The sequence below is a fragment of the Glarea lozoyensis genome (assembly GCF_000409485.1).
Source record: "Glarea lozoyensis ATCC 20868 chromosome Unknown GLAREA14, whole genome shotgun sequence".
Classification (NCBI taxonomy): Eukaryota; Fungi; Ascomycota; class Leotiomycetes; order Helotiales; family Helotiaceae; genus Glarea; species Glarea lozoyensis.
The window spans coordinates 457,630-470,184 of record NW_007360988.1 but is presented as its reverse complement, the minus strand read 5'-3'; the positions used below and the strand labels follow the sequence as shown (position 1 = coordinate 470,184).

General features: G+C 47.5%; 5 protein-coding genes across 5 annotated transcripts; 3 read left to right on the top strand and 2 right to left on the bottom strand.

Annotated features, from left to right (window-relative positions):
* Positions 1-91: 91 nt before the first annotated feature.
* On the top strand, positions 92-1,145 carry GLAREA_06725 (Clavaminate synthase-like protein; the record flags this gene model as incomplete). Its single annotated transcript, XM_008080673.1, has 2 exons — positions 92-139; positions 189-1,145. 2 exons carry the CDS (start codon positions 92-94, stop codon positions 1,143-1,145), a joined length of 1,005 nt encoding a protein of 334 aa, XP_008078864.1.
* A 128-nt stretch (positions 1,146-1,273) lies between these two features.
* On the bottom strand, positions 1,274-3,098 carry GLAREA_06724 (uncharacterized protein; the record flags this gene model as incomplete). Its single annotated transcript, XM_008080672.1, has 3 exons — positions 1,274-2,259; positions 2,317-2,676; positions 2,723-3,098. 3 exons carry the CDS (start codon positions 3,096-3,098, stop codon positions 1,274-1,276), a joined length of 1,722 nt encoding a protein of 573 aa, XP_008078863.1.
* A 769-nt stretch (positions 3,099-3,867) lies between these two features.
* On the top strand, positions 3,868-4,776 carry GLAREA_06723 (Chaperone J-domain-containing protein; the record flags this gene model as incomplete). Its single annotated transcript, XM_008080671.1, has 1 exon — positions 3,868-4,776. The coding sequence occupies one exon, from the start codon at positions 3,868-3,870 to the stop codon at positions 4,774-4,776; it is 909 nt and encodes a 302-aa protein (XP_008078862.1).
* Positions 4,777-6,320: 1,544 nt separating this feature from the next.
* GLAREA_06722 (Metallo-hydrolase/oxidoreductase) lies at positions 6,321-9,113 on the bottom strand (the record flags this gene model as incomplete). The annotated part of the gene is made up of 5 exons (XM_008080670.1): positions 6,321-6,670; positions 6,716-7,349; positions 7,398-8,526; positions 8,818-8,915; positions 8,964-9,113. 5 exons carry the CDS (start codon positions 9,111-9,113, stop codon positions 6,321-6,323), a joined length of 2,361 nt encoding a protein of 786 aa, XP_008078861.1.
* Positions 9,114-9,628: 515 nt separating this feature from the next.
* On the top strand, positions 9,629-11,548 carry GLAREA_06721 (uncharacterized protein; the record flags this gene model as incomplete). Its single annotated transcript, XM_008080669.1, has 2 exons — positions 9,629-10,829; positions 10,887-11,548. 2 exons carry the CDS (start codon positions 9,629-9,631, stop codon positions 11,546-11,548), a joined length of 1,863 nt encoding a protein of 620 aa, XP_008078860.1.
* Between the last annotated feature and the right edge of the window lie 1,007 nt (positions 11,549-12,555).

Below are 12,555 nucleotides of genomic sequence, written 5' to 3'. Positions count from 1 at the left end.
GACGTCCCTTGCTTTGTCCTGGCGACAAATTTCGTTCCGTTCCCATAAGTAAACATATTTCCTTTGTACGTGCCAAACCAACACCATCATCATGGCATCCTCAACGAGTGCTGTAAACAGCAATAACCTCGTTATCCCAGTAAGTCATCAAGAGCTCTAAAGAAAGAATAAAACTGACCTCGACCCAGCTAGTAAACTTCTCCCACTTCCTCCACGGCACGCCCTCCCAACGCCTCTCAACCGCGCAAGCTATCCTCCACGGTTTCCAAACCGCCGGCTTCATCTACCTAACCCACACACCGATCCCTCCCTCCACCCTCCAAACCACCTTCAAAACATCCGCATCCTTCTTCTCGCGCTCGCAACCCTACAAAGAAGCGCTGGGCTGGACAACCCCCGAATCAAACCGGGGCTACGTCTCCCACGGGCGCGAAAAAGTAAGCACGCTCCTCGACAAAGACTCCGTGGCTGCGTCCCGCGCGCAGGCACCAGACTTAAAAGAGAGTTTCGAGATTGGGCGGGAGGGCGCGGAGGGGGCGCCTAATAACTGGCCCGACGATGATTCCGAGTTTAAAGGGGTGATGACTGGGTTTTTCGGGTTGTGTAAGGAATTGCATGTGCAGGTAATGCGCGCGATAGCCGTGGGGATGGGGTTGGAGGAGGGGTATTTCGATGGGTATACGGATGTGGGGGATAATACGCTGCGGTTGTTGCATTATCCTGAGGTGAAGAAGGATGTGTTTGCGAAGAATAAGATGCAGGTTAGGGCGGGGGAGCATACGGACTATGGGAGTATCACGCTGTTGTTCCAGGATGAGAGGGGTGGGTTGCAGGTTAAGAGTCCGGATGGCACGTTTGTGGATGCGACGCCGATTCCTGGGACGGTGGTGGTTAATGCGGGGGATCTGTTGGCGAGGTGGAGTAATGATACGATTAAGAGTACGTTGCATAGGGTGGTCGAACCGCCTGCGCCGGAGGAGGGTGATGTGCATCCGCCGAGATATAGTATCGCTTATTTCTGTAATCCGAATTTTGAGAGGAGGATTGAGGCGATTGAGGGGACGTATGGGATGGGGCGGGAGAGGAAGTATGAGGGGATCAATTCGGGGGAGTATTTGGTGCAGAGGTTGGCTGCTACTTATTAGGGTTTGAATGGGAGTTGAGTTGGTTTTGGTTGGTATTTTGATGATATCTAGCTATGTTTATTAATGCAAAATCAAGCAAGATTATTATGATACCCATCATCCATCTATCATGCAATTTCCCGAATATGTCAGATAACCATATCCCATCCCACAAGCGCCCACGCCATTTCTACCAACCACTCTGAACTATACCTTTCCACAGAATGATGAACATCATCAGGAATAGCAGTATCCTCTGACGGCGGTGGGGGCAGTCGCAGAGTTTCTAAGCTCACTCCACCAGTTGAATTGTTGATGAGTGTACTTTGAAGAAGCTTTCTCGCTTTGGAAATTAGATCGCCTTTTCCATCCTTGCTCATATTCGATCGTCCCGCTGCTAGAACTTGGGAGATCAATTCCGTTTTAGTCGCTCCGCCAATGGCTGTGTACAGTATTTGGATAATGTACCGAGATTCGAACTTTGCAGTACAAACTTCCCCGCTTTGTGTATTTTCTGTTACTTTTCCTTCGTTTTTGGATGATGCCACATGCTCGTTGAAGACGGCAACAGAAACGAGTTTTCCGGTGTGCTGCAGAATGGTGTATAGGATCCCCTCAAGAAGCTCGCTATGACCAGGTTTGCCTGCCTCCCATTCCAACCCTGCTAGCATTGATGTAATTGAGATGGCGAGATGCTTGTTGACAATATATTCTATGCCATCATGCCCATTCGATCCTTGTCTCCTCGGCGCTTTACTCTCCTTGTATTCCTGTGCCAGGCTTATGTCATGTAAGAATGCAATTGCTTTTTGGATATATCTCGTCATTCTGTATATTATATCATTCTTCTTTGTCCTTCCAAGCATGGTTCTGCAAATCTCATTCAATGAATCGAAACATAGCTGGTAACCCAGACTGAGTTGGTGCATAAAGTGTTCAAAAACTCTCAGTATCCGGGGATTGACATTAGCTGATGAAACGAGCCGAAGAGGCGTACAACAATCAAGTAAATGGGTTTCGAGAAGTGCCAGTAGCTTATTGGCATGATCTATTGTATCAACCAGATAGTCAAGGTCGTTTCCTACGAGGGCAGTAATCTTTTCAAGATTTCCACGTTGACGATTGATTCGAAACACTAGAGTGCATTGATTAGTTGCGATGAAAAAACCACATAGAGGGAGAAGGTACTCACCACAGCTACTCATGCGGAGGAGATGATTGTCTGTGGCAGATTCCGTGATACTCAAGTCGAGCGGTAAAGGACCTTCATCGTAAGGTGGTTTTCTTTTCTCGGCGCCACTACGAATAGCATTTTCTATTAGTTGCTCCACCGTAGAAATGTGCTGGCTGGAAGACTCGCTCTGATGAGCAGAATCTTCAAGCAAGCGATTCGCTTCCTGCAACCGATTGAGTTTGTCCTCGAGGAATTCCTTCTCCTGGTGGATGTGTTGATATTGGTCCTTCCAGAAGCTTGTACTATCAACATAACGATGCTCATCTTCTTGAACATTATTACCGGTTTTGATACGTTTGCGAAGTTGTTGACAGTAATCTAATTTAAGATCAGAAAGTTCAACGGCAGACAATGGGATGTATACCTGACGTAGAAAGTTGTTCTGGACGAGACTTTGAAATGGTAAGTGCAAGTGCTAATTGACTCTGAGTAAATGTTGGCTTCTTTTCGGGTGCATATGCCGGTGCAGTTGATTTATTTGGTGGTGGAATAGTTTTAAGCGCAAGTACACTCTGCGAAGGTTGGGAGGAGCTTCTACTCGAGGATGACCGAGAAATGAGCTTTTGGCTTGGTTTTTTCGTTTGTGGCGGAGCGGTCTTTGAGTGAAGCTTTCTTTTTGGTGGTGCAGGTCGAGGGGAACCAGATGTTGATCGATTTGCTCGAGGAAGTATTGTGGATTGCCGAGCTGTGCTCGACAATTGAGCTGTTGTTTTTGATACATTTGTTTCCTTGTTAATCATCATGCCTGTTTGAATAGGAAATACAACATAAAATAGATATACCAGTGCAGGAAAGAAAGAGGATTGAGACTCTATGGAATACTCCAAGTGATGTTTGTGAAAGTAAACAAAGATGGACGAATCCTCGGGCCGTCCAAACCCAGAGGGTCGGGAGCACCTAGGCACCCGTACACCTCGGGACAGGAGGCGAGTCCCAGACAGCTGATATGCACTGAACTCCGAGAACTGAATACTATGCTACAAGTCTTTTCAAACCCGTGAAAATCCAAGAATATTCGTCATGCTGGAGTTGACAGATGTGTGATCATGCTGCTACAAGACGCTTTCGACGAAGCTCCAGCTTGCTACGCGCGTCAAATACCATACTATCACGGTATCACCTACCTAGGTACTTACTGTTTCGATCTCTTCCGCCACAGCGAGATCACATCTGACATTACCATTATTATTAACAGGTCAAACTGAACGGAGTGCCAAGAAATGGCTCAGCAAGAAGCCCATGTTGATCGCCATAGTGAAAGTCATCTGTAAGAACTTTCAAGTTTGTAGAAACGAGATCCAGCACAGTTTCGGAGTGTTTGATCGGGACGATATGCTTCGAAGTACCTAGGTATGATGAAAGTTCAGTTGTTGTAGTTGAACCGCATGTCTTGGCGCGGTCTGCAAGTAATTCCGAACTTGACCCGAGTTGCTTTCCTTCCGGGTCATATTTCCCGTCGCGTTCGAATCATACCCTCGTCAACAAAAATAATCTCGGGCAATCGACACGATGCCCAACGACGAGTTTTTGAAGTGGACGACCAGTGAGGTCGACTTCTACGAGCTTCTTGGTCTTACGTTCGAGCAGTGCTCTGAATCAGAACTGCGACGCGCATACCGGAAAACCGCTTTAAAATACCATCCCGATAAAGTTGGAAAGGATTTCGATCCAGATAAATACGAGCTCTTCCAGGCTGCGAACGAAGTGCTCAGCGATCCGGAGCTGAAAGCCAAATATGATAACCACCGGAACGCGAAACTGCTGCGGCAGAGGGCGAATGATTTATTTGAAGGCAAGAGGAGGCAAATGAAAGAGGATTTGGAAGCTGCTGAAAGAGGAGGAGCTGCTGCTGGCGTAAAAAGATCGAGAGAGGAAGATTCACAGGATCAGGAATTTCGTAGATTGGCTGAAGAGGGTAGGAAACGAAGGGCAGCGAGAGCTTCGATGATGGCAGATTTCAAAGTTGATGTGCCTTCATCACCAGCGCCATCAGAAGCGAAGAAAGCGCCCGAGGATATTCCAATAAAAAAAGTCGATCCCGAGCCAGAAGACGGCAGAGAGGCAGAATTGGAGCGACGAATACAAGAAGCTCGCGAAGCCAAAGCCAAAAGAAAAGCTGACAAGAAGGCCCGGAAAAGTGGCATCTTCATCCCTTTGGATTCCCCTGCAGTATCATCAGGAGTGAAAGCAAAGTCAAAATGGGAAGATCAAGATATGGCTACGCCTATCAAACGCCCTGATGTGTTCAAAGGATTGAAAGCTGACGAAAAGTCTTCAGCATCTCCGAAATTCTCGTTTTCGCCGAGCACGCCGAAGAATGACTTTGCTGCGACGATGGCTAGGCTGAAGGCTGCTGAGGCGGAGAGGAAGATGCAGGAGGAGGAGATTCGACGACAAGAGTCGCAGACGACGGCTTGAGAGGAACCGATTCCTTTGTTTTACGATACCATTTGATTTAGCATGGCGTTGGGGTATTATATTGGCACAACAAGCTTGTAAAGGGAATTTCCTCATTACGGGTATCTTAATAGAAAGTAGCTATATAAACATCCAACCTTGGTTCCAAAAGTTCGTCATTCGTTATCGTTATGAAAACACGTTGGGGGGATGTGATCAACAAGTATCTTCCACTCGGCGGCTTTCCATCTGCCAATTATCTTCTTTGCCGCTACCCTTTTCCGCCTCCTCACGAGCCCTGTCATTACACTCGAAACTCCGTCCCCTCGAAATCATTTCGTCCTCTGGATGTTACATCTCAAATCTCCACAATCGACTGTCGCATCGAGGAGCACTCCCAGACTCCCTACTATCATTTTGATTAGCAATATTCCCGACCCAAAAGTCAACACAAACATACCATACTTGAATCCAATTATCACACCTTTTCTTTTTCCATCCTTCCCCTCCAATAACCCCCTCCCCAATATTTCAATCCCTAATCCCATCACCTAACTTCCTCCCTCCCTAATCCCCTACCTAACCTCCTCCCTCCCCTTCCCCCTCCCCTCCCCAACAACCTCCGCACACCCCATCAAATCATCCACATAAAAACTATCGCATATCTCCCCGCCATTCCCATGCATCTCCCTCGGTTTCCCCTTCCCGAAACCGACGCCGCCGTGGCCTCCTAGGTCGAGACCGTGCCATTCTTTCTCTTGGGAGTGAGAAGTGGTAAAGGGTGAGGATGTATGAGGGAAAGGGGAGGATATATGAGGGAAATGTTTGTGGAGATGGTGAGGGAGGATATGGCGGAAATGCAACGTGGTGAAGAGCGTGAGCGTGATTAGAAGGGCTGTGAGGAGGAGGATTGTTTTTTGGCGGGATGTGGAGGAGGACATTGTGAGGTCGTGTGTCGCAATTAGATACGGATTCGGAATATCGTAGTCCTCGTACTATAGTAAAAATATATATAAATGTTCTCAAATACCGCACAATACAATCACACACTGCCAAACTCAAACCTCCCTCCACAACCACCGGGCACACCTCCCCATATACCCTCCCTCCCCTCCCCCAACCAAGGAAATCACAACCTAATGCAATATCACATTACCGACTAAATCATATAGTACACACGTCAGGTGTGAAAGGTTATGCGGCTAGAGCACTAGCCGACTGGGGTAAATGAGGGGGGATGTGGCTGAATGTGGTTGGGATGCAAGTGCCATTTCGGAAGTGAGGTTAAATTGTGGGGGGGAGGCTTGTGTGTGTTCAAGGTTGTTTAGGGCGGACGTCATGGGACAACGCAGAAGCAGATGTGACATGTACGAGAGTATAGAAGCTAGTAAAGGCTGGAACGTTTTAACTTGTGCGAGATAAGGTAAGTAAATCGGATTTTTGGATAGATAGATAGCAAGCAGGTAGGCGATACATCATTTTCTACCCCAGAACTCCAACCACCCCTAAAATTCCCAACAACCATTGTAGAATTGCAACGAACAAATCCCCAATTACAAAGCACCTCACGCCCACAACGGCGCCGTAACCTCCACAGCCCTCTCCACCACCGCCTTCACCCTATCCCCAAAAACACGGTTCCCACACTCAACCTCCAAATCCTCCAGCCAAACCTTTGCAACCATCTTATCAACCTTAATCTCCACGCCAGGAACCGGAATACCAATTTTATGCAATCTCTGAATCTCTTCCTCGTCGTCGCCGTCTTTGGGTGTGGCGATCGGTGTCAGGTTGTCGGCGCCGAATTGGGCTTCGAGGAACATGAAGAGTCGCTCGAGACGTTCGGTGGGTGAGAGGTTGGCGTGAGGGTTGCGAGAGGGGAGGGCGTGGGTATGAGGATGTTTGCTTGATGATTCTGGAGGGTGTTAGGGTGATGGTAGAAGGGGGAGGAGGAACATACGTTTTACTGCTGCGGGACTGCTTTCCACCGAGAAGAGGACGGCCATTACTGCGTCGGCGATGCCGTCGTTTAGCATGTTGCCTTCCCATTCTAGTTCTACCTCGCCATTGCTGCTGTGACGGACGGTTACACAGTCCATGACCAGGTATGCAGTTGATTTCCGTACGATTTCTTCTACTGGTTCTTCTGATTCATTCATGTTGGAATCACCATTTGTGCCATTTGTTGGCTGACTCTCGGTAATCTCCTGGATACTACCAAAAGTGCCTTGTAAAGCCCACTTGATCAAGTCAATACCTGCAGCACTTAAAGTCATGCGTTGTTTGCAGGTAATTGTTGTCGTAGTCAATCCAGCATATTCCCTCAGATCTTCCGGTGCCATCAAAGACATCTTGAAATCATTCTGAACGAGGACTCCTGTCAATAGCTGGGATTGACTTTCCTCCGCAGAAGGTGGAGGAATCGCCGCAAGCTTTCCAACGACTTTGGCAATTTTGTCGGCTTTGAACGGAATGCGCACTTCTTCACAATTGCGCGGGCTGTAGACCTTGACCTTTGTAGTCTTGTCAGCATTTAACGATAACAGCTTTGATTTCAAGCGCATCATATTATGCTGCTCGCCGTGAACCAAAATCTATCAATGTTAGTAGGAGAATAACCTGAAGAAATGCAATCAACTCACTACTACTGGTGCTGCAACCTCTTCGATGAACTCTCGATTCTCAGTTCCATCTACGTGCGCTGCAAAGGAATATTCTTGAATCGTGCAACGACGTGGTATCATAACCTTGTCTCCATCAGCTGCTGGTCCTCTCCTGGTCGCAAGTGCAGTATTGCGCGTCATGATTGCTTGAATTGTTTCCGGTTCCTGCATTATCTGCTTCGCCATGGTACCCTCAACACTGTAACCAGTTATGATAACCCCATTCTTTTCGCTCGGAGCCCATCTCTCTAGCAATTCCCTACTAACACCATTCTGGAGCATACCAGGACTTGCAAGCATAACACAACTGCCAACATCGTCGAATCGGTCGAGGTTCTTCAATGAACGAATATATTTAAAATCCCAAGGGCCACCTCTCCCAGCAGTATCGTTTGATGCTTCTGCTTCCGCCATCCGTTCTCGGAATAGTCTTTTGATATTGTCGTTCATGGCTCCTACGTAAGTTTGATAAACAAGCATACATTTCCTGGCTAGATTACTGGCATAGTAGATGGGTACTCGTTGGAACTCGGGGTGTCGGCCCCAATACTCGTCTAAAATTAAGAGAAGTTCTTGAGCACGCCCAAGAGCAAAGACAGGCATCAAGACTCGACCACCTCTGTTGAGAATACTGGTAATCGAGTTCATAAGAGCATGTTCTCTCTCTGTCCGGGGTATATGAGATGCAATGCCATACGTTGACTCGGTGATCAACACATCTATTTTCACTCCCTTTGGAACCTCAGCAGAAACAAGATGTCGATCATTTTCGCGCGAGTAATCCCCCGTGAAAAAAATCTTGAGTCCGGCGATTTCAATGAGAAACATTGCTGCACCCAGTACATGGCCCGCAGGATATGGTGTAATGCGTATGGACGATATTGTGTGCGTGGTGTGGTAATCGATAGCCTCGATTTGAGGAAAGGTAGCCAGATGATCTTCTTCTGTGAACATTGGCTGTGACTTAGATGTGTTTCCCCCTACGCGAATACTGTCGGACACGAGCCATTTATAAATGGCTTTTGTTGGATGTGTCATGAAGACTCTTCCCTTGAAATTGGTCTTTGCCAGCACGTACGGTAGTGATGCCGCATGGTCGACATGAAAACTTGAAAATGATTAGCTAGAACTTTAAACAATGGGCGCTATGGTGGAACAAAAGAAAAGATGGAGTTGTATGTACAGTACTATAAATTCGGGGTAGGTCATCTTCACAGGTTCGAGGCTTGCGTTGGCTTGAGGAAACGATTTGTATTGGTTCTCGTATACATGTAAAATGGGACTGGCAATGGTAACAACGAGTAAATCTTTCCCAATAACATAAAATGCCCAGTATGCAATAATATGCGCCATATATGACCACCCTTTCCAACTCGATAATCAAAGGAAATTCGCTTACTGGCTGATCAGAAGGACATCGACAGTGCTCAGATCGAAATCGTCGTAGAATGGCAAGGCAGCTAGACCTTCGTAACCAGCATGCATACCGGCATCAAGCTAAGATAGAAGTTAGCAAAATATCGAACCAAGGGATGTGCGACTCACCATTACAGTCTTGCCCTTGTATTGAAGAATATGACATGATCTGCCAACTTCATTACCTCCTCCTAAACACAAGAACATTAACTCATCCGCGGGATCGATAGGCTCTTCTGGCGCGGGTGCCATCGCGGCTGCTTTCCGTTTGGAAGCCATCTTGTCTGTTTAAGCTCCCTGGGCTCGAGTGCTCTCGACCGATGAAGTTGTCTAGCAGAAAGTCATAATCTACTTAGCACAGTGTTAATGCCTAGACAAAGTTACTACACACATTAAATGTCAATATGAAAATGTGCTAGACAGATTATCAGATTAACGGATGTGGTTGCTGATGTTGAAGATGCAATGCAACATTGATCGCGAGCGCGAAGTATGGACCCGCAATCACGTGATGTTCGAGCTAATTTGGTGGAATCGTCGCGACCTTCATCCCAATCCAACAACCATACGATGTTCTTTGTTTTCGAAATTCACGCCAGCACATCATCGGTATAGCGATATCGCGAAGCTAGATCTCCAAGTACCAGCGAGGCGATTCAAACGGAATATTATTTGGGCGGGCTCGCGTATGGGGTTAGGATTTTGGAGGACGGCGGGCTTTGCGCCTGCCTTGTGAAGGTCAGGGAGGTTGTTAGAGATCAAACCAAGAAGACCAGAAAGGCAGGGACGCAATCATGGCGCAACCACAGCAACAGCAGCAGTTTTCAATGTCACAGAGGCAATTCTCTCCTCAAGATGCGCCATCGCCAGCTGGGCAGCAGTCATATCCATTTCCTCCACAAAAGCGACAACGTCTGTCACCGAATCCTCAGTCGACACCGACATCACCATATACGCAATCGCCATATGCAATGAGTCCAGGACCAGCAGGGCCGCCCTCCGCGACGGCTTCACCTCATTTTGCAAATGTTTCTCTTCCTGCGGGTGTATACAATACGCCATATTCGAATGGCAATACAACTCCTACTTTGAGCCTACCTACCACCCCGCAACCTCAGCATCAAATGCACCACTCACAGCAGAATCCTCTCAACTACTCTTCACAGACGCATAGTATGGCATCGACCTATCAAAACTATAACATGCCACAGCATGGTGCCGGTATGATGGGCCCTCCATCCAAACCACCCGAGAAGAAGGACAATGAATCTGACGCGATGGATATCTTGAACGGTACTGGGATCGATCTAAAGGAAGAGGAGCAATACATGATCAACAACTCGTTCAACCACGAGCTTACAAGGTCTCACGCAGGTTTTGCTACCGCTGCGCACAGCTATTCGCAATTCCCTCCTGGTAATGCGGCGTCGTTCTATGGTGCAGGGCCCGCAAATGCGCCAGCGGAATCAGCAGATGGGAAGTCACAAGAAGAATACATAAGGCTTGCAGCCGATAGTGCGTGGCATGACGCAGCGAGAAGACTTGCTATGTCTAGGGAACGCGAAATTTATGATCCCTTCTTGTTTACCATGTTGCTCCAAAAGAAGGTCGACAAGGCTGCTCGAGAACAGGGACTGACTATCCGTGCTGGAGGATGGGTGCTACCAGAAAATTTTCACAATTCGACGGTTGATGTCAAGACCGCCGTTGGACCCAGTGGTTCAATGGTTCAGACAAATGGTCGCTTCCTCAGTGAGGATGCCCAGCTGGCGGATCAGTCTGCTCTATTATCTCTTGCTACCAAACAGCGGTTGCTAGGTTTCATCGAGGATGCTGCTGCACTTGCCAAGGCAAGACAGACTGGGTCTCACGGGATTGTGCCCGAAGAGTGGACAGACGTTGCGGCTCCCGTCGATCTTAGCGCGTCAACAATTGTATCTGAGGGCGGAGTCCGTGTTGGATGGGAGAGTGCGGTTGATCCGGCATCTGCTTCCCGTAAACGTATAGGAGCCTACCTCCCCTATATTGTGGAAATTTTCTAACATTTGACAGGTTCTGCCTCTGGTCCCGCAAAGATGCCGACTCCTGTATCTGATTCTGTGAAGACACCCAGCGATGGTCTGAAAATGGCGAATGATGTTGTGGTAGCCCTTCGAGCTATAGCCTCCAAAGAGCGAGATTATGAGGAGGCTCGACTACAAAAGCGAAACGCACGTGCTGCAGGGGTGGGTACCACATCGAGACAAGGTTCTATTTTACCTGGTACTCCGGGTTCGATTGCCCCGGAAGCATCAGAAAAGGCTCCTACCAAAAAGGAACAAACCAAGAAAGCGCAAGCAAAAGTGAACGAAGCTGCAAATCATGCAGCAGCAAATCAAACAACCAACCAATTCTTAGGTGGTGGTGGAGGTATGTTTGGTAAGAAAAAAAAGGTTTATAGCTGGATGAGTACGGGCGCCGGTGGGGGTAGTGGTGCAAGTACACCGAGTCGCGTCATGGCACAAGGCGGCGGACACAGCGCACTGGGAGCACCTCCTGTACCAGATAAACTTACCTCTGATGGTGTAAGACGTGTGGGAGCTTGGCGTGAAGACCATGACAAAGGCAAAGGCATCCAGCTCCGAGATTGGATTGCTGTTCTTGAAGAAGACGGCCGCGAAAAGCGCGCTCTTCAATTAGCGTACATGAACCTCGACGACTCCGGACCGAAATAACCTTCTCACTTGTACTTTGAAAAAACTTTTCGGACGAGGGCATGATGGGTTGTTGGGTATCTAGATGTGAGCCCAACTGCTCTTGTATTTTGAGAGACATCGATTATATCTTGCGAGGCGCTGCATGGAAAAATGGCGTTTGACAATTTTATTTACAACATGGGACATGGCTGGCAATAGTATCTGGGACAAATTGCTGGTTGCTTAACCTTTGGGAGGAGATTCAGATGAGCTGAGACATCCGGCATACATCAGAGCAGGTCGCTTTCAATAGCTGATTCTAGCCACGTGGCCATGAAGGCACATTGATTATTAGCTCGGTGTCTAGCTGTATAATGCTACTTAATACTAGAAATGTTTTCAAAATAGCTTTAGACTCTAACACGTGTCTAAATAAGCGGCCTCCTTCCCCTCACACAAACCAACTTTCTGTTAACCCCTTCAATGATTCGCAGTGTTCGCGGCCGCAATAGCCTCCAATTTCCTCTCTCCGCCCTTCTTCACGCACAACTTCTTCCAATCTAGTCTTCAACTCTACTAATTCTCTGTCATGTGCCACTTGTCAAGTTTTCTCAATTCATCCCTCTCTTTACACGCTACGTTGATGTTCCGAATTTATTGTTACGATTTTGCAGCGAAGTTTATAGCTTGCCATACTATTCTTGGTTTGTTCCAGTCTTATGTGGCTGTCTGCGAAGACACGTCCTGGATCTGATCATATGATGGTATACTCGGCGGAATTGAAAACGGTAAGTGTATAGAATGTGAGCAACGAGCTTTGAAATGACCGGTACTAGTAAGCTTAGCACGATGGGAAGGTAATCTTATGTGACGTCTTCAGGATGCCATCATTGAGTCAATATGGCTTGTCTGGTTTGATCACTGCAAGACACAGGTGATTGATTTTGTGACTATTCACTAGAATCAATACCAGATTCGTCGTTATTGAGTTAAAATTTCGAGAGTAGAAAAGTGTGTCTTGTTGTCACAGATATCTACCTACCCTA